At 39.4% G+C, this 27428-nt stretch overlaps 2 protein-coding genes across 2 annotated transcripts; one reads left to right on the top strand and one right to left on the bottom strand.

The window, feature by feature from the left end:
* Positions 1 to 280: 280 nt before the first annotated feature.
* On the bottom strand, positions 281 to 10594 carry anxa11b (annexin A11b). The gene is made up of 15 exons (XM_083933327.1): positions 10459 to 10594; positions 6880 to 7327; positions 6741 to 6778; positions 6430 to 6570; positions 6213 to 6300; positions 6002 to 6096; positions 5729 to 5842; positions 5412 to 5502; positions 4744 to 4823; positions 4559 to 4615; positions 4355 to 4448; positions 4087 to 4182; positions 1954 to 2012; positions 1695 to 1817; positions 281 to 1602 (listed from the first exon to the last, which is right to left on the bottom strand). Exons 2-15 carry the CDS (start codon positions 7319 to 7321, stop codon positions 1543 to 1545), a joined length of 1578 nt encoding a protein of 525 aa, XP_083789453.1. The 5' UTR covers positions 7322 to 7327; positions 10459 to 10594; the 3' UTR covers positions 281 to 1542.
* A 1187-nt stretch (positions 10595 to 11781) lies between these two features.
* On the top strand, positions 11782 to 27231 carry LOC310961381 (zinc finger CCHC domain-containing protein 24-like). The gene is made up of 4 exons (XM_083933417.1): positions 11782 to 12156; positions 13195 to 13395; positions 24608 to 24772; positions 25696 to 27231. Exons 1-4 carry the CDS (start codon positions 11944 to 11946, stop codon positions 25807 to 25809), a joined length of 693 nt encoding a protein of 230 aa, XP_083789543.1. The 5' UTR covers positions 11782 to 11943; the 3' UTR covers positions 25810 to 27231.
* The last annotated feature ends 197 nt before the right edge of the window (positions 27232 to 27428 follow it).

The raw sequence follows: 27428 nt of genomic DNA, 5'->3' as shown, positions 1-27428 counted from the left end.
TCTGGCTGCAAAGCAAACATGGACATGTTCTCCCCCTTTCAGAAAATACAGCAAAGCATGCACAGACATCACTTATGTAAGCCACATTACTTGCACCTTTTAGCAAAACGTGCAGCCTGTGATGCTGAGGACGGGGAGCTCACTCATTGTATAAAGACCAAGGTGATGAAAATAAGGCTGGCTTTGAAATGCAAATTGCTCATTGTGCACTGGCTCAGAGCAGGAAATCCACAGTGAGTTTTACAAAACACATGATCCCATTTCAAAAAGACAATCCATATGCCAAAATGTTTTTGTTTTTTATTGAAATGTTAGTGGCTGTTTGTAAGTCTCAAATGACTCGGAGTATAACAGGGCAAAATGTTAGAAAACTAACAAGGCATCCGTATTTCCAACCATCATCAGGTTACATGGATGATTGCAAAGTAGAGTTAGTGCAACAGATATTCAGTTCAAAGCCGAACTCTATGACAGCAGACAAAAGAAATGACATTTCATGTGAATCAAGAGCCCTCTACTGGCAGTAAAACATACAAACCAGTAAAGGATGCTCAAAATAAGTGTAAATAATATATGTTGACCACTAAACAATGTAAGGATTACATTTCTGCAGCCGTGCAAGTATGATTATAGACTGCTTGCAAGATAAACCACAGTTTACATCACAGCCCTGACAAAAGGCACAACATGATCTGTCTTTAGGCTTTGGCTTTTCAGCATTCAGGAAAAAGGCAAATGTTGATACGCAGTTGTTAACACAGAAAACATTCTGTAAAGCTGATAAAGAGGATATAAAGTGAAAAAAGCTAATTTGCATAGACTCGCAAGCAGGAATAGTACGGACACTTTAAACATAGAGCAGTTACTGCGGATAATTTCTTACATTCAGAAATTACCTGGGATTTAATTGAGGCAACTTTAATACGCATTAAATGATCTATAAGTCTATGCTGTGTGAGATTCAGCTATACACAACTTGCATAATAGTCTCAGTATATATATTTACTTATACACAGTTGAAATGCTTGGCAGTGGGGTAAACTTGACCTCAGTAACACTATAAAGTAATGTAAATTAAATGATCTGTTGTATTTATTTTCTCATATAAGTACTTTGTATATTAGATAAACGAGACACCCACCTTGTTCTGCATCTTGTGTTTGTCCAATTATGATTTTTTCTTTAATGGTAACATTTTAGCAGTTTGTTGGATTTTTTAAATACTATTCTATAATAAATTTAGTGTATTTATATAGCATACGTAGTTAATTTCTTAATCAAGTATGATATTTTCAAACAACCTCTTCTTGCTTTAGGACTCAAGCTAAAATAAAATAATCTTTGTATTAATATATATTTACTATTTGGCAATTATCTACTACAACACAATAGAAAAAGAAATCTATCATGACACTGTCGCTGAATACAAAAGTAATAATGATTAAGCTTTGACTGCATGCACAGAAGTGATATATAGTCCTATAACATTGTTTCAGTGTGGACATATATTTTGTCCTTGTGAAGGTGTATCTTCATTTCCTTTTAGTCGCTACCTCCACACAGCTTCATCAGCAGCTTCTTGTAATCTCCGGAGGTATCCCCCTGAGAAGCAAAGCAACAATCAATGAAATTCAAATGTATCTCATAAAAAGGGAAACTGTGATTGTTATAATAACATGGTTAGTGTGACTTACTGAGATGTGAGTGTACAGTGATTTTCCGTAAGTCTTCACATATTCCTTTCTGATGTCCAACATGTCTACCTCAGAGCGGGACACCATGATGCGGATGAGGGTCGTGTCCTTGGTCCCTGCTCCCTGTCAACACATCACAATGTGACACTTTCATCGATTGTAGCAGTGAAATCTCCTCCTCCGTCGTCCCACAACAATGTCAGTGCAGGAAACCATTGTGATACTTAGAATTGAATGTGATGATTAACAGTAGGTGTACCTGCATGGCGTTGTGGAGCCGTTCTGCAAAGTAGGCAGAGGTGTTCCTGATGCATTTCACTAGGGAAAAGAGGCAGATGTAAACAGAGTAAGTATGAATCTGCAAAACCAGACAAATTACACATTTATTAACGGGACAACATACAAACATTTTAAAACTGTAAAAGAAGAGACAAGGCTGCTTAAGGCTGAAAGCAATAGACATCAACATACAATCAAATTTAGTATAAGCGAATAATAACTACACTAGAGAACGAGAGGTGGCTTTATTATAATTCATGAGCATATATGTTTGCCTCTCAAATTTTTTGTTCTCAGCCCCATTTTAAGCGTGTTAGCAGCATAATCGCATAACGTCTTCCACAAGTTCTGCCATTTTTTATTTGGTCAAGAATATTTTGTACCAGTCCTACACTGGTACACTGTAGGACAGTGTGAACACTTTTTCATCCAATCTTCTCTACATTAAAGGTCCTCTATCCTGCACATTTTCAGGTTTATACTTAGACATTAACTTGCCTTAGCTACTTGAACTTTTCAAAAAGCTTTGCAGTTTTTTTTTATATTAACACGAGAATGGAAAATACAATACAACATCACATTGATATAGGTGACGCTTTTATCCGACTCACAATAAATGCATTCAACTATGAAGATACCATCTTAAGATTGCAAGAATCATGCAAGTATACCATCAGTAATTTGACAAATGAGTAACAAGGGCCTATGTTGTATTTTTATAAACGATCAGATGGGGAATAAGTAAATGTTTTTCATATTGTATACGTCTATATACCTCAAATTTATATGGTCAAATTATTTACATTTTCTCTGTCTGAGATCTAGCGTTTTTTTCAAGGTCTCATATGAGGTCAAACGTATCGGCACTTCAGTAATTTTTCAGTACCATTTCTTTCAAGCAACACAATATTTACATTTGATAGTATCGAAAATACAGGAGCTATAAAAAAAAAGCAGATCTACAGTGAGATTTTTCAACCCAAAGCTGCACAGATGAAACTCCAGGGAAGAAAATCAACTGTGTCTGTGCTGTAAATGTTTAGTGACTTTATATGAACCACACTGTGTGGAAAACTATTGAGTAATGTTTTTTAATACTAGTATTGTATTCAAGTTTTGCATATTTGTGTAATGACAACCATGGTCCAATATCATGCTTGTCAGCTAAGATCCTACTTGTATTCTGGGTTCCTAGCAGAACCTTTTCCCTCACACTGTCCGTCTAAATATACCTGTAGTCACCCCCTGTCTCAAATGCTCTTTTTGTGTCTTTAAGTCCCCTCCTGAAAAAGTCCAGTCAGGTCTGATAGGTCAGTGCTTCCAGGTCTTCCACATCTGCTTTCTTGGCATTTCTATGGCATCATTGCAGCCAGGGAACGACTAACAGCACTGTAGTGGGACTTTGTTCAAATATAGTATAGCTGTGACATCCCAACCACGCAGAAGTCCTGAGGGCTTGTTTAAAGACACAGTTTCTGTAAATGCACTGTGAAGTTCTGATACTTTCACATTATTTATATAGCCCCTCACCCTGCTTGATTATTAAATAATACATCTTACTATTTACAATATGGGACCTTTAAGATACAACATATTTGGATAAACCCCCAAATTTATTTTAGTATATTCCGTACTGGTTTTCTGTAATTGGGTGCCACATTCTTTTAGGTATGGTGGCTTTGAAATAACTTAAATGCATTGCATAACTGCAACCAAATCGTCTGTACACATTTGATGGCACTCCAGGAGCAGGATTGGGCACCCCTGCACTATAGTAACACAATAGACTAAGTTGCTTTCAGTCTGACTGCAGTTTATAAAAACCCCAGAACAATAGTCTTTTATAAATGCATTCTGATGAAGCTGTTAACATTTTGTATTTTTAAAAGGACACATTTACAGTTTGATTTTGATCAATCATCAAGTATTAAAGAAGTATGTAGGTCAAACTGCAGCCTGTTTGCATCAGCAAGATATTTTTAGACGTCCCAGGAAAGCCTTTCCAGACAAACATCTTCACAAATGTCTTCAATATATACTTAAAGCTTCAACATGTTTTTGGAAAGCCACTTTAGTTTGGTTGAGGTTTGGAAAAGAGACCCGAAGAACGTACCCACAGCCACCATGCCAGTTTCCACATTGCCAGACATTTCCCTGCAAATGCTCTTCTCAATGTCTCTCCCACACATCTGCTGGTACTCCTGGAAGACTAATGAAGACAAGAATCCCATGACAGTTACAGTCATAATATTTGAAAACCTATGTGAAATATGTATTAAAAGGTCAACATTGGCGCTTAGGACACTGGGAAAGCAAAAGTCATATGGTGGACTGGAATAGAGGGAGGTAGAGAAATAATCGTTTAACTTGAAATCACACACCTGCTCGAAGGTGAGGCTTGCTGCGAGCACACAGGATGGCATTAAACTGAGACTCGTCAGTTCCTACTTTGTTTTCTCCAGCAGCATACAGTTTCTATAACCCAAACATACACACAAACATTTAAATTTAAACATGGAACATGATCCGGCTGGCTAATTACGTTCCAAAAATGTTACAACAGCAAACCAACTTAAAACCGGTACCTGAGCGTCCTGTTTTGCCAGAGAGACATCAACAGTCTCCCTTTCGTCACGGTTCCCCTAGATAGAGTAAAGCAAGCTGCGTTCATTATAAAAACATTGCGTGGGCGGAGAACATTGGCAGAGACGCAATTATAAGTTCACATGAGCTGAAATCTATTTCAAGAGAGCTCATTAGCAGCAGCTACCTGACTGAGAGAGACCAGGAGTCTGCGGAAGTGACCGGAGGTGTCGCTGCTGATGGCGTCCTCCAGGCTCTTCCCGTACTCTGGAAGGAAGGTGGGGTTTTTTTTCTTCAGAAAATTACACTAATTTACATAATATTTGCATGTTGGTTAGACACTACTTTAGTAATACAAATAAAATGCTAGTTGTACTACCTAAAACACACATTTAACATGCCGTAAGTACTTTTTTTAAATACTGACACTAAAATGACTAATACTAGCCCGTCAGTTATTTTACAATTAATGAAACAAGGGCCTGTATGGTATTTGAATAATGATCTGATGGGGAATAAGTAGTGGATAACATGAGAAAATACTCAGTACTTTTCATTTATCAAGTATTTAATGCACACAGGAGTATACAAAAAAGTAACCGTGTGGTTATTTAATATAGACTATTTATTTATTAAATAACCAGAAAACATGCTATACTGTGAAATATACCGTTTGTATATTGTATCAAGGTATGAAATTACCTATTCTGGCCATATCACCAGCCCTAAAGTCTATATAACTCAAATATGTGTGGTTTAATTATTTACTTTGATCTTTAGACATTGCCATTGAAAAATATTGAATTCTTGACAAAACTTGGAATAATAAATTAAAATGTCAAGATCAGCACTCACCAGCTTTGTAGATTTTGGTGATTTCCTGAATTTGTGCATTGGAGCGTGAAGAAAGGATCTCAATCAGACAAGCTTCATCAGTTCCTGCGCCCTGGAAAAATATAGAAAAGCCTCAGTAAGTCATTTAGAGACATAACTGCTTCACAGAGTAAGAATGGTCAGATGTCATCAGTCTCAACTTGTCTAGCCTTCATTTGCATTTTAGAGTGGGTTTTTTTTATCTTTGTTTCCCACTATATGATGAGTTGCACAATGAGGTTTGGACTAAAAAAAACAAAATGAAAGAATCCGCTGAGACGACAACTCGAGCTTCCAACCTTTATAGCCTCTCTGAGTTCAGCTGCATCAAAGTGTGAAGGGCTCTTCATCATTGCAAGGACTAGTTTCTCAAAGTTTCCAGTGAGCTCAGACTTCAGATCATGGACTAAATCCTAAGAGGAAAAACACAAAACAGAAAAAACAAAACAAAACATGAGAGCAAGGTCGGCCTGGATATCGCTGCAATACAGGGTCAATCAGAAGCATCAGATTGCAGAATGAATTTCAACTGTAAAAATCAAACCAAAAAGCTTAGATATTAGAAAAGGTACCTTCCCGTAAGTTGTTTTATAGGCTGCTACCATTGGAACCCTCTGCTTGTTGGTACGACTTCCCAGAAGTTCAATGATGGCGTTTTCATCAGTGCCTGTTCGAAATATTTTCAGCATGAATTTATGATGTGTAACAAAAGGAACTGAGTAAATATAATGCTCACCAATTATTGAAGGTTTTAGTATATTAAAATAAACACTAATTACTGACCAAAACCCTTCATAGCTTTTCGAAGAACCTCAACATCCCTCAGTGGATCAGCCCCTGGAAAGTCTTTTATAGAACCCCTGTATCCTTTCTATATATATACACATTGAAAAAAACACAAGACATGCAAGCATTAGGAGATAAAATACTGCACAGTAGCTGTATGTGCATTGATAAAGAGTTCCAGAGAAGTCCTAGGATGATTACAAAGGCATCTTACAGGAACTGCGGGTGCATGATGGTGGGAGGGACCTCCACTTCCATATGCAGGCATTGAGGGGTTAGTCGCAGGGGCTCCGGGGTAATTTGGCATGGGCTGGCCTGGGGCAGGGCCCCCCGGGTAACCCTGCTGAGCTCCTGGCTGCAAACAGAGGATAGTTGTAAGTGCTAAGTGACTAACTTCAAATAGAGCAAATGAGGCTTAAGTAGGTGATAAGGAGATTTAAGCAAACAAGAGATTTAGCTGGAGTTGGTCCATATGTTATTACTGATGTGGCACTGCAGAGGTTTAGAGTGAGATAATGTATGTACCGCTCCTTGGCCACCTGGTGCTGCACCCCAGCCTCCACCTGCAAAGAAAATATTGACATGACAGTCAGAATGCTACTCATATACAGTATATATATATATATATATATATGCTGCTCAAAAGACTAGCTTGGAGCCTCACCTCCTGGAGGCATGGAAGGATAGCCTCCTGCTCCAGACTGTGGTTGGTATCCTCCTGCCTGAGGAGGGAAGCCTCCAGCTGGGCCAGGGTAGCCCCCAGCCTGAGGAGGGTAGCCCCCTGCTGATGGAGGGTAACCGCCTGCTGCGGGAGGGAAACCGCCAGCCTGAGCTGGGTATCCCCCTGCCTGTGGGGGGTAGCCTCCTGCAGCAGGAGGATAGCCACCTGCGGCTGGAGGGTAGCCACCTCCTGCTGGAGGGTAGCCGCCTCCTGCCGGGGGGTAGCCGCCTGCTGCCGGGGGGTAGCCGCCGGCTGCTGGAGAGTAGCCGCCTGCTGCTGGAGGGTAGCCGCCTGCTTGGGGTGGATACGCCCCTGGTTGTTGTGGGTAGCCCCCTTGTTGTGGTGGGTATCCACCGGACTGAGGAGGGTATCCTGGGTAGCTCATCTTCACCTGGAGGTGACATGAAGTTGTGGTTTGTTACTGTGATGTACGGGTGCCATTATATGGCTCTTTTTGACCGCAACATCTTTTAAGGAACACAGGGTTTTTCCTAGTAGTTTGTAATGTAGTTTTAAATGTAAATCTTGTGCCATCTTGCCCCCTAAAATGCCCCTGATCTGGTGTTAGTACTTTTCAGAGGCCCAGTAACTACTGGGGTTGGAGGGTGATGATGGAGAGTCAATGGTTAACGTGGGAATTATCACTACTACAGCATTCATTTAGCCAGGGGTGTCAAAGTGATCCAGTAAAGGGCCGCTGTGACTGCAGGTTTTCATTCCAACCAAGCAAAAACACACACCCTTTAATGGATCACTTTGACACCCCTGATCTGTAGACAAGCAATGCCCAAATCACATCCATTGATTTAATTTGCTCCGCCTCCATTGTTTTCTGATGTGGTAACACAAACACAAATGTGTAAAAGGAACTTGAAGTCTCTGATTATTAAGTTTTCACAATGCCATGACTTAACTTGTTTAAGTTGTGTTTGGAATAGTTTTATAGGAATAAAATAATGTTTGAACAACTGAAAAACATGATGGTCAAAGAGTATGGTCATTGTTTTTCACAGAGTTCAAGTTTTCCTTCCCTTTTTTTCACAACATAATGCTAGCAAGCAAGGGTCCCTGAATCTTTTCACATCCCTATTTCAGTGAATCCTGTTGATGGGATCCAAACTATTTGACCAGTTGTTGTTGAAACTAGAATGAACGCCTTGTGGTTGTATGCCTCCATTGGAAGTTTCCATCTATGTCTGTCCAGACTTACATAAAGTAGTGAGGACTTTAAAGGAATATAATGGTATTAGGAGAATTTTTAGGTGAAATGTGGATTCTTTACACACACATTTTAACCCGGGAACAGAGGAGATCTATACAATCACTACAGTTTAAAGATAGTGTCGCCAATTCATAACCAAATGTCTTCTGTTGCTGAATTATAATGTTGAATAAACGCCATAGAAGCATTTTTTGAAGAAAAGTATGATGCCACAGTAAAGTTAACCTTTGACCTTTTGGATATAAAATGTCATTACATCTTAATTTCTTATCCTATTAGACATTTGTGTGAAATCTTGTCCTGATTAGCGTAGGAATTCTTGAGTTATGGCCAAACCCACTTCCAGGGTTTCCTGAGATATCATGGGAGCAAGAATGGGACGGACGGACACCCAAAAACATAATGCTTCCGGCCAAGGCTGATTATTACACAACTGTTTAGGTGCCTCTGTGTCATCCTGAGCAAAATACTAATTACAGTGGCAGGTTTGACAGTTGTAATGAGCGTAGTCTAGCAGTCTATAAATACTCTTGGTTAACATGCAAACAAGAAACCAGATACTGTGAGAGAACAAAAGAAATTGACAACACAGTGAGACCATGAGCATGTATAGGGCTCGCTCTGAAGTGGGGTTTTCCTTACAGTGTGGAAATATCTTAAAGGGGACATATTACACTCATTTTCAGGTTCATACTTTTATCCGGAATTTCTACTAGAACATGTTTACATGCCTTAATGTTAAAAATAACACATTATTTTCTTATACTTTATGACTGTATTCACCTGACGGAAATGCTCTGTTTTTGCACCTGTCTTTCAAGCCCCACCCTCCTGCAAAAAGTCAGTCGGCTCTCTGCATCACCATTGCAGTTGGGGAATGACTCATGACACTGCAATGGCACTATATATATATATATATATATATAAATATTTATATATATGTATATAGTTGTGACATCAGAACTGTACAGAAGTTCTGACCGCGTGTTTAAAAAGGCACAGTTTCTTAACACGGGCTGTGCTCTCTTCTCTGTCAGTCCATTGTTTGGCTCTATAACACAAGTTATTAAGTTATTTACAGGAAAAAGAAGACATTCAGATGTAAAAAAAATAATAATAATCTAGTTTTGGTTAGGTTTAGTTTGTTAATTTTAAATTGGGTTCTTAAGACAGACGTTCGAACAGTCCATTTCTAACACTGTTAGAGGGGACTTCTTTAAGGGCGTTTGATTGTTGACACTTCCTTGTTGCCTTCCAGCCCTCTCCTTTGGACCCTTGAAGGCACTAGTGAGGCTTTATCGTAAATACCAGCATTTCCACCACACCACCACAAGGATGGGATGGATTAGATTTGAGTGCTAAAGTCTGTATTTATTTATACAATGGCATAATAATCATTCCAGTTAACAACTCCTTAAAATTGATTAAAATTTTAATTTTGTTGTTATTTTATATCTAAGTGTCATTTTACATGTGTTTCTTCTGAATGCTTTTAATGTTGTATGCAAAGCACTTTGAATTACCTTGTTGTTGAAAGGAGCAAACAATCTTGTTTGTTTGTGTTTTTAGTATATGTAATGTGTAATAGTGATGGAAATGCGCGGTGGGCTTTTAAAAGGTGTCCGTTACAGATTTCTAAACAAATTAATTAGTAACCAATGTATTGCTACATATTCTTTGCGACACGTTAAAGCGCCAGTGTGTGTACATTTACACTTCCTTCCCATTTTTACGAAGAGCCCCTGAAAGCAGCAATAAACCCCCTGATCCAATCTGACAAGAGGAGCAGTGGCCTGTTTTCGCCTAACAGCGTATTTACGTCGACAATAATAAGGCGAAATATGAGTATATAAAGCCCATATACTATCAAGCCAAATATTCCGTTTCACTCCCATCTTTGATGTCCAGGAGTTTGTATCCACCCTGCCTTTCCAGCCCTCTCCTTTGGACCCTGTTTGACGTTACATAATAGCCTACTCCCAGTCGAAGTTGCTGTTTCGCATTTAGCATCTAACGTGAACCAGTGGACTGAGACGAATGACACGTTTGATATAGTTACAAAGTATCCGTGCGCCATTTTAGAGGGAACTTCTTTTGCAACGTTACAGCTCAACGCCCTCCGTGTCTGTTTAATTAGGCGAGGCTAATGTGCTACACTACATTCCACACTAAGCACTCAACATGTACTCAATGCACTTTGTCGAACTTCGTTGTCGTCTGAAACGCAGTATGAGACTCGTGTTTTGCGGACAATAACAGTTAAAAAAACAAAAAAAACATTGAAGGTTAACGTTACTTACTTATTAGCTGCGGACTTCAGATCCAGGAAGAGATTTGCAGAGTGCAGCAGAGAGAGGAGCAGCCCCGCCGGAGGTGGGTGGGTCCTCAGCATTGTTTCCGTCCTGCAGTAATAACCTTTCCCCCGTTATAATCCACAGTCAGGAGAAGGCCTGGTGTTGACTCAGTGGGCTGGACTGTGTCATTTTTACCCACAGTGGACATTGGGATATTTAGTCAGGGAAGTGATTTGATATGTTGCCATGGTGATATCACAGAACAACATTGTGCGTCATTTTGTAAACATACAATTTTAAATACATACATTTTTTATAGTCTTTGGCTTGCAGGTATTACAATAATGAGAAATGTTTAATGTGATAATATGCATGTATATTAGAATTCCGTTAAACACTCAGTATCAACAGAAAACACTAGATGGCAGCAGTCTACCTGTGGTCAAGACCGTGGAATTATATATTTTGCAGCCTTTTGATTGTCAGTGTAGATATTCTTTTGTAAATTGTATTTATTTACACTGTTTATACATTGTTGTGGATGATGAATATTAAATATACGGAGGGAAACATTCATGCAGTTCTCCCTTTATCTCTCCTCATTGCAATGTAGCCTATCAATGCAATTAATAATAATAATAATAATAATAAGAAGAAGAAGAAGAAGAAGAAGAAGAATAATATTAATAATAAAAGGCCGTACATGGTTTTCCTTTAAAACATTATATTGTAGGCTACATCAGTTTTTGACATCTGTTACCAAACAGATGTGTAAAAAAAGAAGCACCATATCAAAACAAAAGAAAAAACAGACAAATAAACGTTGATCAAACGAATGAAATATGTTACGTAACCCAGTGCTTTCTTATGATGAATATAATAGGAATAATGATAATAATAATAATAATAATAATATGATACAAACTAATAACAGGCTAACACATGCATACTTTTCAAGTTTTCCCTTCCATTAGAAGAAGAAGAAGAAGAAGAAGAAGAAGAAGAAGAAGAAGCCCTTTTATTTATCCCGCAAGGGAAATTACATTTTTTCACTCTGTTATTATTATACATGTTACACACACACAGGCCCGAAATACACGCATACTCATAGTTTTAGATCATATAGTCTAGTAGTCTTTTATTGAGCATTCCTCTTAGATAGAGCCTACCTGGTAGTAAGGCTACTGTTGCTGAATACAGAAAAGTTAAGCAGGAAGATGCAAACTCATGTTGGACCTCCTATTCGCTGTGACGCAGCCCATGAGCCCTGGCTGTGGCGCTGCATCGCGCATTCCCACTGGCATTCAGACTTTTGCGCTTCATGCTTCCACAGCTGTCCGGCTACTGGGGTCCTTCAGGGCTACCCAGGCTAACACAAGGATCACAGCCATAAAGCCGGAGCAAGGGGGATGACTGAAATAAGTTGTGTGATCCAGAAAATCCGGCGGTTCTGACGGCGCTGTTCCAAGAGGCGCACTCCTCCGAAACAATATGATGTCCGCTATAGAGACTGGTGCCCCTGTGTACCAATCTGCACAGCTGCTCAACTGGGTCTATATGTCTTTGCAAGACACCCAGAGCAGCACTTTTGACGCGTTTAAAGCCGAGTCGGACACTTCTCCTCAGGACATGAACATCTCCAAGCGCAGCGCAGCTGATCTAAGCGCCAACTATCTCAACAACTTCTTTCATCTGAGGAGTGAGGTAGAATTGATGTCATGTTACTGCTGTCATAGTTATGTTCATCACTTTGCATAATAGTTTACAACATTCATGTTTTTTTGAAACTCCACTTATTCATCTCTCATCTTCTTTTTTTTTTCTGCTCATGTCAAAAAAATCCTAAAATGAATATCAGGCTATATTACCCAAGTTATTTTTGTTGCCCTTACAGTAAAACCTCACCTGCATGCCTTCATTGGGTCTCACTGTGGTGAGTGGGTAGCAGGCCTACATGAATATGTGTTTTGTACCCTGGTATAGTGCCTGAGTGTGTTCAGACTGTTCTGGTGTCAGTGTGCAGCTGGAGGGGGGAATGGCAGGTTGAGAAAGACCTCTCTCTCAGGTTTTAAAAATGTTAGAGTTCACCCCGGCAGGCCTCTGCTTGGTCAGAGGAGTATGCTGTGCTCACTCAATGGAGCTTGGCCCTGCTTAATTTAATACTGACCTATTTAGGAAAAGTAGGGAAACTGGACATAAATCCTTAAAAAAGTGAGTTTTGTTTAAAACATTGGCATAAAAATCACAATTGGTTGTACTTTAACTAACTTAAATCTAATACTCTATCTACACACATGCCACAGACATCATGACACTTGGATGTCTCATGCAAAACATTACCTAGTGCAATGTAGATGTGCATCTGATCACAATTCTCTTTCTGTGATGGCTTACTGCAGAGTAAACATCCAGTGCCTGCAGGCTGTTCTTCATGTTTGCCCCCTGCGGTGCCATAGCACCCTTCTCCTCCAGAGGCACAATGATGCTGATTGTGCCGTTTCAACAGAACAAGTTAGAAGAACGCACAACAAAGGCATTTTGTTCTTGACGAGGAAATGAACACTATTGGCCCCACAGCGTAAATGCAGTAGCACATCTGCAGAATTGAAATAATGTCGGCTACTGTCAGGCTTGCTGTCAGAGACACAAACAGGAGAATCAATTCTGGTGATGGACTGACATGCTGCCTGGAATGCTCTTTCATTGTAGAGCCTCAACAATAATCTTCTTTCTCTCTAACAGGCCTTGAACAACAATTTCTACAAAAGCTCCTCGCCCTATGGGTCCCTCAACAATATCGTGGATGGCCTGAGCTCTCTGGCGGACCATTTTTCAGACCTCTCCCTGTCCCCTGAGACACGCAAACCAAGCAAAAGGCCACCGCCCAACTACCTGTGCCACCTTTGCTTCAACAAAGGCCACTACATCAAAGATTGCCCTCAGGTGAGCTGGATGCTGTAGGCCTCACCAGTCAGGTGCAGTGTGGGGCTATTTGAGCTGTCTATAAAATGCATCATTAATAATAATAATGATAATAATAATAATAATAATAATAATAATAATAATAATAATAATAGATCAATTTTATATAGCGCTTTTTTCAGTTTACACATATTTACACATGAAAACTAGACAATCCAACAGGGAGCACGTTACACAACACTAGAACAAAATAACATCACATTAATAGAAAAACAGAGGGTGGAAGATGGTGGATTTTAGTTGTTGTAGGTGATCCTAAAGGGATTGGACTTTAAGCTGACTCTTGAATGATGGGATTGTTTCTGAGTTTCGGATGGCGAGGGGCAGGGAGTTCCAGAGGGTAGGAGCGGCGATGGCGAAGGCTCGGTCCCCCAGGGTGCGATATTTGGTTTTGATGATGGTGGTAGGAAGGTTGGCGTCAGCAGAGCGGAGGCGGCGAGTGGGGGAGTGGTGATGGAGGAGATCAGTCAGGTATGAGGGTGCAAGGCTGTTGAGGGCTTTGTAGGTGATGAGGAGGATCTTGAAGTTTATACGTTGTTGTAAGGGAAGCCAGTGAAGTTCACATGTTTCAAAGAACAGAGGTGGTTTCTGATGAGGTGAAAATCGTGACACGAATATGGTGTCGTGTTTGATCTGATTCTCAGTTCAAATCCTTTTTAAAAATCCACTGGTATTAAAACTATAAATCCAAGTTAGAAAATGATGTTTTTAAGATTTTTTTCAGTGTGAAATAGATTCCTCAGCACATATTTGAGTTAGATGTACCACTGCTGGTTGGTAATGAGCAGCAGATGCCAGATGGGATCTGGGAGCTGGCCTTAATGAAAGATGATAGGTTTCTCTGTGGAACTAGGCACGACCTCTACTCCAAACACGAGAGAAATATTACCAGTGCTTTATGTGCAGCTGTGGTTCCCCATTGATCATGTTCAGAGGGAAATGCCTGACATTTGTTAAGTGTAATGGAAATAATCACATGACTGATGGACAGGATGTGTCCAAGAAGCAAGGTAGCAAAAAGTATAAATCTAAATAGCTGGTTAATGTTTTCTGGTCAGTTTATATAAAGTCTTATGAAGTGTAATTGCTTCCTTTTGTGAGGCAAACAGAGGATTCAATAGTGTGAACATAATTAATCGATAATAATACTACTTTTTCTATATAACTATTTTCATTAAGTTCCAGTTTTTGTAAATTTGCGTCAGACATCTCAAAACCAATGAATGTCAGAAAAGTTGTAGGCCTACATAGCTTTTCAGAGTGACAAATGCAGGGGCGTAGCACAAAATTCTGGACCCTGTACATAAATATTTTTTCTATGGGCCCCTCCTGCATCCAAGGCTATTCATTCTAGTATCTTTGTAGGCCCTCCTCACAAGTGTCACCTTTTTTCACCCCACATCCCTAGTCAAACACACTATAGATACATGAACTAGCTATAACATACATAACACTGACCAATCAGAGCAGACTGGGCTTTTTCGGGAGGGGCGCTTAAAGAGACAGGCGCTAAAACAAAGCATTTCAGAGAATGAATAAAGCTATCAATATATGAAAGTGAGCACAATATGGGCCATTTAAATTACAAGATTGATACCACTCTCACATCTATATGATAAATATGTTGCCAGAGCCGGTAGCCTGTTATCTTAGCTTAGCATAGCATAAAAACTAGAAAACCGTGATGGCAGATTTTGTTACATTTGGACAGAGCCAGTTGGATGTTTCCCTCCTGTTTCCACTTTGTATGTTAAGCTAAGGTACCTGGCAGCTCACACCAGGCAACTAGCCAACATATTTAATGCACAGATACAGCGTGTTCATTAGCAAACTTTAGAGAGTGTTGTCAAGCAACTGAATAAGCGTATTACTCCAAATATTTCCCTTTAAGTAAAAAACAAGGAGCAGAAATGTAGGAAGAGTCCGTCTATAAGCTCACATCTGTCAGGTCCGCATTCTGATCACTCTCTGCCCTCTAGCCTCCTCTCTGAGAAGCTTGTCAACTCCATCACTGCCAACAGTGGAGATTGGTGGCGTTCAGCAGCGAACACGGACAGCGGAGGAATGTGAGGAATGTGGAGAAAATTATTTTCAGTGAGCTTATAGCTCTTAACATTTTCACATCTTGCACACCTGGACTAACGATGCAGAAAATGTGCGTAACCATCGGTGTGATAAAAAAAAAAAATAGTTTGAATGAAGCTCTCAACCACTTTGGAACTTCCAATGCTTATTTTTGACTATTTATCAGTTTTTACCTGACCAGAAGGGAAACTGTGTTTTCCATGAAACAACAGTTTGTTTCACAGCATTTTTTCTTTTAAATGAAGAATCGAGAGACATAAATCAAAGCATTGCAAAATCACTTGTTTAAAGACATTTTTTTCATGGAAGGGTATAAAACATCTTATTAGCGGCAGTGAGTTCCTTGGACTGCTTGTTGCAGGCTCCCATAGCTGACTGCTTTGGACTGGAGCTGCAGTGGACAGGAATCAAAGAATGTCACGGCTCAGTAAGATGAGAGAAGAAGCACACAGGAAGTGGGTGTATGGGGCCTTTAACAGCCTCTCTCTGGGTGGAATGGGGCCCATGTCAACGCTAAAAGTCTGTTTCTTTGATAAAGAAACACATGGTACCTTAGAAGAGGCCTTAGGTGATGAAAAATAATGAAAAGAACCAGTTGAGGTGGAGTCCATGCATTTGAGTTGTAGCCATACTGAAAGGTATTAGATATGCTATACCATGCTGCGCTTGGCATGTGAGAGGTAAACATCCTGTTGACAACATAGTGGATTACTTGCTTCACCAGAGGGTTAAGATGTCAAAGGATTACTCTGAGATATTTACGGTTCTTCTTAGCAGTCACGCCCCTTTAAAATGTGCAAAATCTGGAAACCATTTCTGCTGGCTGGCTCTGTGCCGGCCGCTCTCGCTCTGCTTTAGAAAGATGATGTCAGATTTGATCATGTGTTGCTAATATTTCAGACCCATAGTGATTATTAAGGAGCGGTTGTCATGACAAAAGGCCTCTTCAGTCGAAGCTGAGCTGAACAGTCGTCTGAAGCTGTAACTAATGAACAAACTGCGTTTTGTTCTTGTTGGCTGGAATCTAAGGCATTTTTGCCTTATACAACTGAAATACATACCATTGGAACACTTTTGATGTCTTATTATGTGTTGGGTTGCATGAAAATATTTAAATTTCCAACTTGTCATTAACTTAATATGAAAATCATCTTTCCTCTGATTGAAAAACACCTTTCACCCTTTAACCCAGGGTCACAACATTTTAATGACCCCTTGCCAATTAAGTAGCTGAACCCAGTTACTGTAAAGAGAATACACTAGTGACAGTGTGCTGACAGTACATGGGTGTATGGTGGGAAGAGCCTGTGCTAAATAAGGAGGGCATTGTTTCTCCAGAGGGGCTGTGGAACCAAAGGTCAGGAAGTCAGGCTGTATTGTTCGCTCAGCTCTGCTTGGCTGCAGTCATCTCCGTCTCTCTCTGTCTATGCAGAGGAGCGGCTGACTGTCGGGCACTCGTTTAAAGGGCCAGTGAATAGCTGCCCAGAGATGTCTGTATCCAGAATGTGTTTTTGGTAACAGTGGGTAGCACAGGAAGTGGGTGTATGTCTTTACAGTTACAGTTTAATCAGCTTTGAATGGAAGGAAAAAGTCTGCTTTCATAATTACTTTGGAAAGGGAAACCTTTGATAGTTGCCAGGTTTGCAAAAGGAACATCTTGATTTATATCTTTGAAGGCGGAAACATATTTTTAGTTTTAAGTTGCTTGAGTTCATCCCATGATTCAATATCATTACAGTAACCATTTTAGTGCTTATCATTAAATGAGAAGTTACATTTCCCAAATAATATCCTCCCTAAAATGTTTTTATTTTTATTTTTTTTTTACAAAATAAGAGACAAGACAAGTAATAACAAAGATAATTAACTAGCTTGTTTTCCCTGTTTCCACTCCTTGTGCTAAGCTAAGCTAGCTGGCTGCTGGCAGTAGCTTTATATTTAGTGTACAGATCAAAGACTGCTAAAAACATGGAAGTAGTCTCGCTGACATCACTCATAAGTTTCTGAAGAGCTGTTGTGAAGCCCAGTGAGTGAAACAGGCATTTGCTACATCCCAACATCTGTCATGAATGGTGAACTAGCCCATTATAGGGATTGACTCGCGTTTAGAGCCAGCCTCAAGTGGCAAACCGAGGAACTGCAATTTTTGGAACTTTTGCGATGCCTAATTTATCTGCTGCTGGGGTTGCCGCTTGGTACAGAAATGCGAGTGGTATCAACCTTAAACTCATGGCTGGAAATCGAATAAGTGTTTTTCACAAAATGCCAGACTTTCCTTTAACTAGCATAACATAAAATAATATCCTAGTGCTTCCCACATGCAAGTACTTATCTATTCTTTATCAGGCAAGAAAACATCTACAAGACTACATTTATGGGCATAATGTAACACTATAACATAAGAATAAATTCATTTTTTATTCTTTAGCTGCTCTTTAAAAGAACAGCTCAATATTTTGGGAAGCATGATTATTTACATTCTTTTCCCGAGAGTTAGATGAAAAGATTGATACCAATCTCTAAAGCTCGCTTATTAACATGCTATATCTGGTTTGTTTATTTGATAATAAAATAATGTTTTACTGCTCATGTCTCGACAGAGCTGTTTTTGTGAGCACTGTACCTATGGTGGAGGGAGACACTTCATCACAATTTGTAGCTGGTGAATCTCAAGCAACACTGTCTGATTACTGTTGCTTTGGTCCTTTTGTTTTCACTGGTGATAAATGTCTTATCTGTCCTCAGTCTGTTGCTTTTGGCAGGAGCATCTGCTGAGGAGGATGAGCAAGATAGAGGAAACCCTGGTATGTGGGGTAGATAGACTCCCTCTGGTAAACAGTGGCTGTCATCTACTCGAAGCTAATGAACATATAGAATAAGAATGCCGGGGAGCTCAGGTTGTGGTTACATGTCTTCAAGATAAACCACTTTTGGGTCATTGTGGATTACAAAGAGGGAAAAGGAAAATGGAGGGAAAAAATGTTCCTCTCCGTGGATCTAAATATAGTAGATCTTGAGTTATATGTTAGTTGTATTTCATTGTCATAGTAAAAGTTATTCTTGAGGTTCATCTTACATGATCTTCGTCAGCAGTTAGAGTTTGCTCAGTTGTCATGGTAATGTAGATTGTTATAATCACTTAAAGTTGTTTACAGTATAGATGCATTGCGTTGTCTGCTAATGGTGTTGTTGGTTATACGATAAATTAACATAAGTTTCACTTTTACTAAAAGACATAATATGGAGATCATAAAGTTCATTTTGGAAAGTTGTGGAAGCTGAAATAAAACTTTTGGATTATGGGTGCCAAACCAAATTTGAGGTTTAACGATGCAATTCTGAATTTGGGGACACTATATCAAAGTTGGGGATTATGACAAATAACAAATTTGCTGAGTCACAGGATTAACTACTGGTATTTGGAGGTGCCATACTAAATTTGGGTATTGTCAAAAGTACATTTTATGAACAGTTTTAGAGGTGCATAAGAGATTCTGATTTGGGGGCACTGTACCAAATTTGGGGAATTGTTGGCCCCGAAAGGGTTGGATCAGCCCTGCTGTTGAAGTTACTTATGTTGTGAGTTTTTTTTGAAGGATTTATATCCTAAATGGATTCTTTTTCACACTTGCTAGCATGTAGTCTACTTTTGGGAGTAGGGAGTAGTATGGAGGGTAAAATGGCAGTTGGCAATTTATTTTTAACAGATGCTGTGAAATGTTATGTCTAACGTCATCAACTCCAAAATCCGACTGCAGAGTCATATGATTTTGTATTATTGTGCACCGATTCCTGAACTTGACCAATCAAACTGGTTGTTGGCTCGAAACCATTTGACTGGACAACCCGCAGTCATATTACCCTCTTGAATCTCACTCCGCTGTGTTTTTTGATTGAAATTGTGGATATAGCGCTGTTGCTTTTCTTGTTTGTCTGCCAGCCCACCTGTCCCTGTCACTCACCCATTGTGAAACATACACCAGTTTACAGCTGTGCATGTCGTCAACTTTCCCACAGCCAGGACCTGAGCTCAGTCACACTCTGGGTGGAGCGTGGAGTATGTATTGGTCGATAATCCTCCTTCTATGAAAGCAGCACTGTGCGTGAAATAGATGCTGAAAATAAATATGTCTGCAAATGTGTGTGGGGAAATAATTCTGCTAGTTTAGAGGCTCCGCATGCTCTGAACAATAGGATTGATGCAAGATTGAAAATCTGGAGAGCCATGTAGGGAAATAGAAAACCAATCATTTGCAATCCTTTCTCCGGTTTCTATCTAATCATATTTGTTTTGGAGAGGGGGAATGTTAATCCATTTCAGATGTGCAAGATTTGCAGAAAGGCTGCATGAAAGGATTACAGCTTCATAGAGTAACTGTGGCTTAACTGTCACCATAATCGAATATGTCTGTCAAAGTATTACTCCAGATGAAGTGACAGGGCTGAATGTACTGAATATTTTCAGTTACACTTGCTATGAGCTGCATGATAAGTGTGGCATATATTATCAAATTTAGTAATGCATTCTGATTTGTTTTTACATTATACTTGACGTATATGGTAAGGACATTTGTTTCAAACATAAAGTAACAGTGGTGTCATCATGACGAAGACAGCCTTCTGAGTCCCATAACTTTAAAAGTATCCCAACCATAGTTTACTTTGGCCACTTTTGAAATCAACAGATGACCATCAAATAAGAATTTAAATCATAATTGAATGTAGGACGGCAACTTTTATTCAAAGTGACATCTTTAAATAGCTTGTTTTGTCTGACCAACACTCCATAACCCAAATATATTTATTTTACAATGCTATAAAACGCAGTAAAAAAGCAGTAAATCCTCATCTTGTAAAAGAAGCAGAGAAAGTTTTTGCCTCATGAATAACAATTAATTGACTATTGTTACCAATTACTCACATTTTTTTCACCTCTCTGTTTGCAGTAAAAATGGTCTTCCATAAAACAAATCTAGGTATTCTTATACTCCCTCTTGGAAAGTCATCCATCTGTTGTTTTAAACCCTGCTGGAGATAATTAATTTCACAAGATAATGAAAAGTATCACTTAAGTCGACACAGGAGTCTTTAAAACATTGGAGACCTATTGCTGTGGATTTCAGTCCGGGCAGTAATGTGTTGTTTTGCTTTGGTAACAGCTGGGCTTCTCCCTGATGCTGTGGGGGTCTGATACAAATTAAACCCAGCGAGGGAGAGAGAGCACTGCGGGTTTGTTAGTATGGAGTAATTGACCACATGGTATCCAATAGTTGGTGTTGCTGTGTCCTCCAGGATGTGTCTCATGGGGCTGTGGAAGTGGGGGAGAGAGTGAATGAGGGAGAGAGAAAGGAGGAGGAGGGGGGGGAGGATATGGAGTAGTCCATTGTTTATCCTGATGGTTTCCAGATGATGGCAGAGGGAGGCAGCCAACCTCCTGGGCCTCACCAGGCTGCAAGGATCTGGGCCAAGCTTATCTGCTGCAGCCTTCAAATCTGGCTTTACATCGCTCTGTGCACTCTGGGGCTGATTTAAGTTACACAACTGGAGTTATGGCTTTTGGATTGGATAAGTATTGTAATGCATATGATAGATTATTTTTTAACATTGTTTATCATTAAAACAAAACAGTCTTTCACACATGGTTTCAAGCTGCAAATATCTTCCACCAAATATGAAGAATCTGTTTTGGGAGAAAATGTGTTGCCTATTTTATTTTTTTGATTGTGTGAAACAGGGGCCAAAACAAATGTCAGTCAGTCAAAAAACAGCATTTTACCTAGCCTACAACAACAACAACAACAACTTAACGCTTTCATGTTTTTAGCTATAGTGGCATGGTTTGCTAAGACACTAAACCGAGGTTGTATTATTAGAACTGGATGAAAATGGTTCCTATCATTGAGATTTGCTTGCCTGGTGCCAAAATGGTTTCACTGTAGTGCTAACTAACTAGGAAAAGGCAGTTAATGCTAATGTTTGGGCTAACTTGGTTTATAGTAAAGTACAACCAATAGCTGGAATTAAGAAACAAATACATATTTTCAGAACACGTAGTTCTAGTTTACACACTTTTCCAAGCCCTCTCTTTTTTTACTCTCTCTCTGTACTGTACTGGTGTTGAGTTGTAGAGCTTGAAAGGTGGTCATACCTATGTTCCCCTGTTGCATAAGCCTATGCCTTCGCTGATTTAATTCAGCATTTTGTTAGGATCAAGTCTTTGGGGTAGGTTTAGGGTCTACATAGGCCCATTTGCCATGGAATTCGGCACTGATGTGGAAAAAATAACAGACCCTTTTGGAGGAAAAGAGGGGAACATAGGTACACTCCCCTCAAAACATTTCAAGTTGCGTGGATACATATTTGCCTCGCTGCACAAAAAGTTGGCTTTGCGTTTGGTCTGAACACACCTTTGGCTTAAACACATTTTCAATTCTTAACCGCAAGAGCTGCACCTTTTTCAGTGAAATAGTGTGATGATATCATCAGATCAGGTTACTGTTTAACAAAATACCCTAAATTGCATTTAAGTAACAACAAGTTACAGAGGTTGTAATGCAGATGTAAAACACGATCACTTTGATTGCTTTACATGTCATTTTGCATGTAATGGCTATTTTGCAATATGGATATTGGGAAAATATTTGTACTAATATTAAGATATTAATCTCGGCATTAGCCATCTCACATGCAGAGTGTCTTAGTTTAAATAATATTTAATTTAAAAATATGAACTAGTATTAATTACCCAGGTGCATCTCCAGGCAGACAATGAGAAATGTTCTTAGGTGTGATAAATACACTGGTTGTGTCGCGATAACAGAAGTCATGATGATGGATTTATTATTTTTCTGCATTCACTCAAACTTTCCTGCTTTCCGTAAGAGCCTCCAGTCACTGTCAGGTCACAAGTGTGATTTTCATTTGTCGGTTGTCAGTGTCATATCTTTGATGGGACTGGTGGAAACTCTGGACTGTGCCGTGCCCTTTGCTGCCCTGTGGGCTCCAGACTTTAGGTAGAGTTTGTTTTGCTTGTTCTGCGGAATGAAAGCTGTTTCCTCCCTCAGGAAGATGATGCTCTGTCTGCTCTCCCTGTGCTTGGGAAAGAGGGCTGCCATCAAAAGTGACCTCCCACTGTGCCTCATGGTGGCTAAACCGTGCAAACACAGGCCTCAAAATGCTTCACAGTGGCCTTCACAGTTAGAGGCCTGACTGTTGGAACTTTAAACATGTTTTGTTTAACACATGTAGTCCTGGAAATGAATAAAATGATCTGTAAGAAGTTTTGAACCTGACATATGTTCCTGCTGTGGAATCAAAACAAGATTTGACATTTAGCTTGTCCGTTGGTTCAGATTCAGTCTTAATTTTGACATGCCCTACTTTTCAGCCGAGGTGCTTTTAATTTAAACCAGTCTTGTCAAGATGATTTTGTTGTGATGGGTTTAGGATTTTGTCATGTTCATATGGGTTTTATTTCCTCCCCGCTAAGATCTTTGTGTCCTGATTGGTGGGTTGGAGCCAGCTGGGAGGGATGACTGAGAGCCTAAGGTATTTGTCCTATAGCAGGGAGGGCCTCTCCAATTGGTCCCCCAGCAGGCCAGGGCCTCCTTTATGGTCTCTCGGGAACACAGCTGGAGGGAGGGATTTCATTTCTAATGGGAAAGCTGATACTCCTTCTTTTCTGTCCAACAAATAAATTATACTTAAACATTACAATATATCCTAACTCCCTGGGAATAAACCACCTAAAACTTTCTGACAAGATGGTCTCTCTAAATTTCTACACTCTCCTTCTATAGTTATAGTTCAGAGGAGATAAGAAAGGTTCCTTTAAAATACAAGGCTCACTCTTCCAAGACCACCCTAACCAAGAATCAAACCAATAAAGCAAATTACATTTTTAACTTGTATTGACAGAAACCATGTATAATCATCTCATTCCTGAGACAAAACGACTCCCGACCACCAACAGGGCTGCTATCACTTCCCGGTCTTCTCGCAGAGCTTTGGATTGGCTACCATCCAAAGAAACCAAATAGGCCGGTCAGTCTCCTCCAGTTGAAGGTGCTGAAAGGCAAAAGCCAAAATGATTGCAAAGCTGTCGACACTCAAGACAGGGACACACTAAGCCAGATTCATACAACTAGTGGCGACGAAGGCTGAGTGTTGCGTTGCTTCTGTCTCGTCCAAAAAGTGGCACTTGAACACACCGCAAAGACGATGGCCAACTAACATGCACATTCTGCACTTGCATGAGAGGTAATCATTTTCTAAACCATCAGGTATACCTTAAAATAATTAAAAGTCTTTATTTTCTAAACTAATAATAACAAAGTGTTAATTTTGATTAAAGATTATTGTGCTGAACAAAACATCTAAGTGATCATAAACTTTTGTTCATCACAGAGCTTATTTCCTGCAATAATCCAATATCCAATGGGAAAATCCCTTTTTGTAGTCACTTTTTAATGAAAGAAAAAGTAATATACAGGTTATGTAACTAATTACTTATGGTACCAAGTAATAAGTAAATAATGTTATTACTTTTTAAAGGGGCAATAAGTAAAAGTAACTTGTTACACTTCCTGAGTAACTTGCCTAATTTTAGTGCTATTGGTTTATCCTGAATAGCCAAGCCTGTTAGAGGGCTCCACACATAGGCCTACTCATAGAACTGGATTTACATCCAGGTTACTAATATTTTCATAGTTTGATCAGAGTTTACAGGCAGTCACTGCGTTTGATACTGCCTGGCTCGGATTGGTTGTTTCTGGTTGGTGGTGGAGGTAGAAGAAGAGTAGGCCTAAAGAGTATATACTGTGCTCCAGCAAACAATAACACAAACAATTAGCGACAAACCCACCCGCAAAGCCACTCAGAGTGATCCCTCTCTCCGACGGCCAATTCAACATGCCAAATCGGAAGAAAAACAAACAAAGAGGGCAAATTAGTGCCAACAGTGCAGGACACTCAAACTGGAGCGACACGGCTGAAAGTTGAGAACATTCTTAAGCATTAAACTAACATGTGGTAAGCTTCTAGTGGGTTGCACACAGGGTTGGTAATGTGAACATTTTTGTCTGCTCAGGCTCGACCTAAAGGTGAAGGCCTGACCCCGTATCAGGGGAAGAAGAGGTGCTTTGGTGAATATAAATGCCCTAAATGCAAGAGAAAGTGGATGAGCGGGAACTCCTGGGCCAACATGGGCCAAGAATGTATCAAGTGCCACATCAACGTTTACCCTCATAAGCAGGTAAGAGTAGCTGCATCTGAACTACAGACAGAAGGATCCAACAAACTAGTTGAATGGTCGCAGGAAAACCTTGCTCTACTGCACTCAACATGGCAGAAAACAATTTTGGCTTTGACTGCGTGTTGTTACAGTAGATTTCCTTCTAGTTTGACCCTCGAGGCCAAGAACTGCTTTATGTTTTACTATGGTCCTAACCAGTTTAACAGGTGGAAATCAAATCCTGTGGAACTTTAGAACACTGATGCAAGCACAATGCCTGAACATACATTTAAAAGTTTTATTATCTATGTCTATGTCAGTATAATACCAGACTGGTGGACTGAAACCACCCCAAAAGGATTCACTCTAAAATGTCTTGCAGTTATCAGTTACTTCTGTCAAAGTTAACACACTCTGTTAACAAATGAATACATTATTTAGCAGTGTATCTTGGTACAAATTGCCGCCATGTGTCATTATAAAGGATTCATAAAGGTTTTTGTTTAAATTCATCAGATGAACTATTTATTTTGTTGATTTCCCATACCATTTCCTATAATTGGTTGCCAAATGATAAACTCCATAACTCTATATTCGATTAGATTTGAATGTGTAGCTTTGATATATACTCTAGGAGGGTTTGTTGCACAGTTTGTGACCATAGCCAGGTATTAAGGACATGCGTCCAAACTACAAGCCAACCACACCCACACAAAATCACTTTATTTTATTGGAATTGGATTTTTTCTGTTTTGTTTTTTTGTTGTTGTTGCCAGAAAAATTTAGAGAGGCAAAAAAAATTAAAAATCAGCCTTAAATAATGTATAATTTGTGTGTTATTGTAGAATGTAAACTAAAACCCTTAAATACCAAGAAACGTAACCCTGGCATCCTCCGTGCACAGCTCCGTCTGCGATGAGTAATTCCGTGTTTCTTTGTTTCAGCGACCTCTGGAGAAACCAGATGGATTAGATGTATCGGACCAGAGCAAGGAGCATCCACAACACCTGTGTGAAAAATGCAAAGTCCTTGGCTATTACTGCCGCCGTGTGCAATAACACACTCTACTTGCCTTAGTACTCTTCCAGAGTTTTATCAAAAAGGGAGTTCTATTTTGATTACTAAAAATACATGATAATTGACGTTATTATACTGTCATGCATCTAACGGTTCATTCTCATGACGTATTCTCTTCGACACTGTGACTCTCAGTATAAGAGGCTCTTTTATTTCACAGAATCCCTCGGTGGAGACAAGTACTTTGCATTGGCTGGGTTCTTGTAACTTACTCAGTTATCATTATGTGAATATTCATTTGAAGTCTTAACTATGAATCTTACCAACTGTGAATTAAGAAACTTTAGTTCTATGTCTGTCTTCACCAAGTGTCCAACGTTATGGAACAAACGTGAAGTTTCCAGATGAAGAAGATTCTCTTTTACATGTTTGTATATTCCAGAAATAACTTAAATAAAATTATGTTTTCTGTATAAAATATGCAACAAGTCTTTACTAAGAAGGATTTGCAGTATTAGTGTGTATCTGCATTATATTATATGTGTATTATCAGTACTGGAGGGTACATCATTTCTGAATATATTTTTAAGCCATTACTGTTTTGTCGATTGTGAAGGAATATATTAGCCAACTAACATTTATTCTTCATAATTATGTGCCTTTATTTCCAAAGACACCTTTAAGGACGTTTTTCATTCCAAATTTTAAAGTTACGCAAAGTGAAAATAGAACAAATTACAGCACAGTTGTATATTAGCACCCAGTCCTAAGACAGACTCACCAAAGGAGTAAAGGTATGAACATACCAAAGATCATGATGGATCGAGCGGAAGGTTGCATGTTGATTTAGAAGCATTTTGTATTTCAATGAAATTGCTATGATAAATGAATATGAAACAGAAATACACAGAAATTACTTTGTGTGAACTGTTTAAACACGTCCCAAATTAAGATTCCAATATGTTATTCCCATGGTCTAGGAAAGTTCAATCAATATTTGTGAACATGAGCAACTCTCTCTTAAAGCCAGAAACCAGAGAAGTAAGTCTCAAATGTGTGAGATCATCAAGTATAATGTCTGGAGCTTCTCCTCACAATGAATGGTAGAATCCAAAATAGCACACTATAAACTACACACTTGTTACCCCTATGGTAACCCGTGCCAACCTCAGCTCTACTGGCATTGCCAAATAATGCTTAAATAACTAGGAAAAGATTCTGGTTCAACAATCGCAGGTGTCAAAATCAGATTATTAATATGTAGAAATGTAAATTGAATCGTTACTGACGTTACAGAGCTGCCTTGGTCGTTGTCTGTTTGTCTGATACTGTATCAGCACTGTTTTAGACTATAGGAATAACATGTAGGACTTTTGAAAATGGGTGTAGCTCCGCTAAGATGTGCCTTAGTTTGAATGACCCATGAGATTGATCCCATCCAATGTTTTTGTATTAAAAATATATTTAAACATGGTTTCTGTAGCCTTCTTCTAAACCGTTTTTGTCTCTAGTAACATTATAAGCACATAAGATCATTGTTTTGAATTCAGCCATGATGTGTTAAGTGTTGATTTGGGGTGGGGGTGTGGGTGTGTGTGATGGGTGAGTCCATACGGGGCTGTATAGCTGACAACTGATAAAATCAAACTCTGTCTTCAAC

Source organism: Echiichthys vipera (assembly GCF_963691815.1).
Source record: "Echiichthys vipera genome assembly, chromosome: 18".
NCBI classification, from domain to species: Eukaryota; Metazoa; Chordata; class Actinopteri; order Perciformes; family Trachinidae; genus Echiichthys; species Echiichthys vipera.
This window is presented reverse-complemented; position numbering and strand designations above follow the sequence as displayed.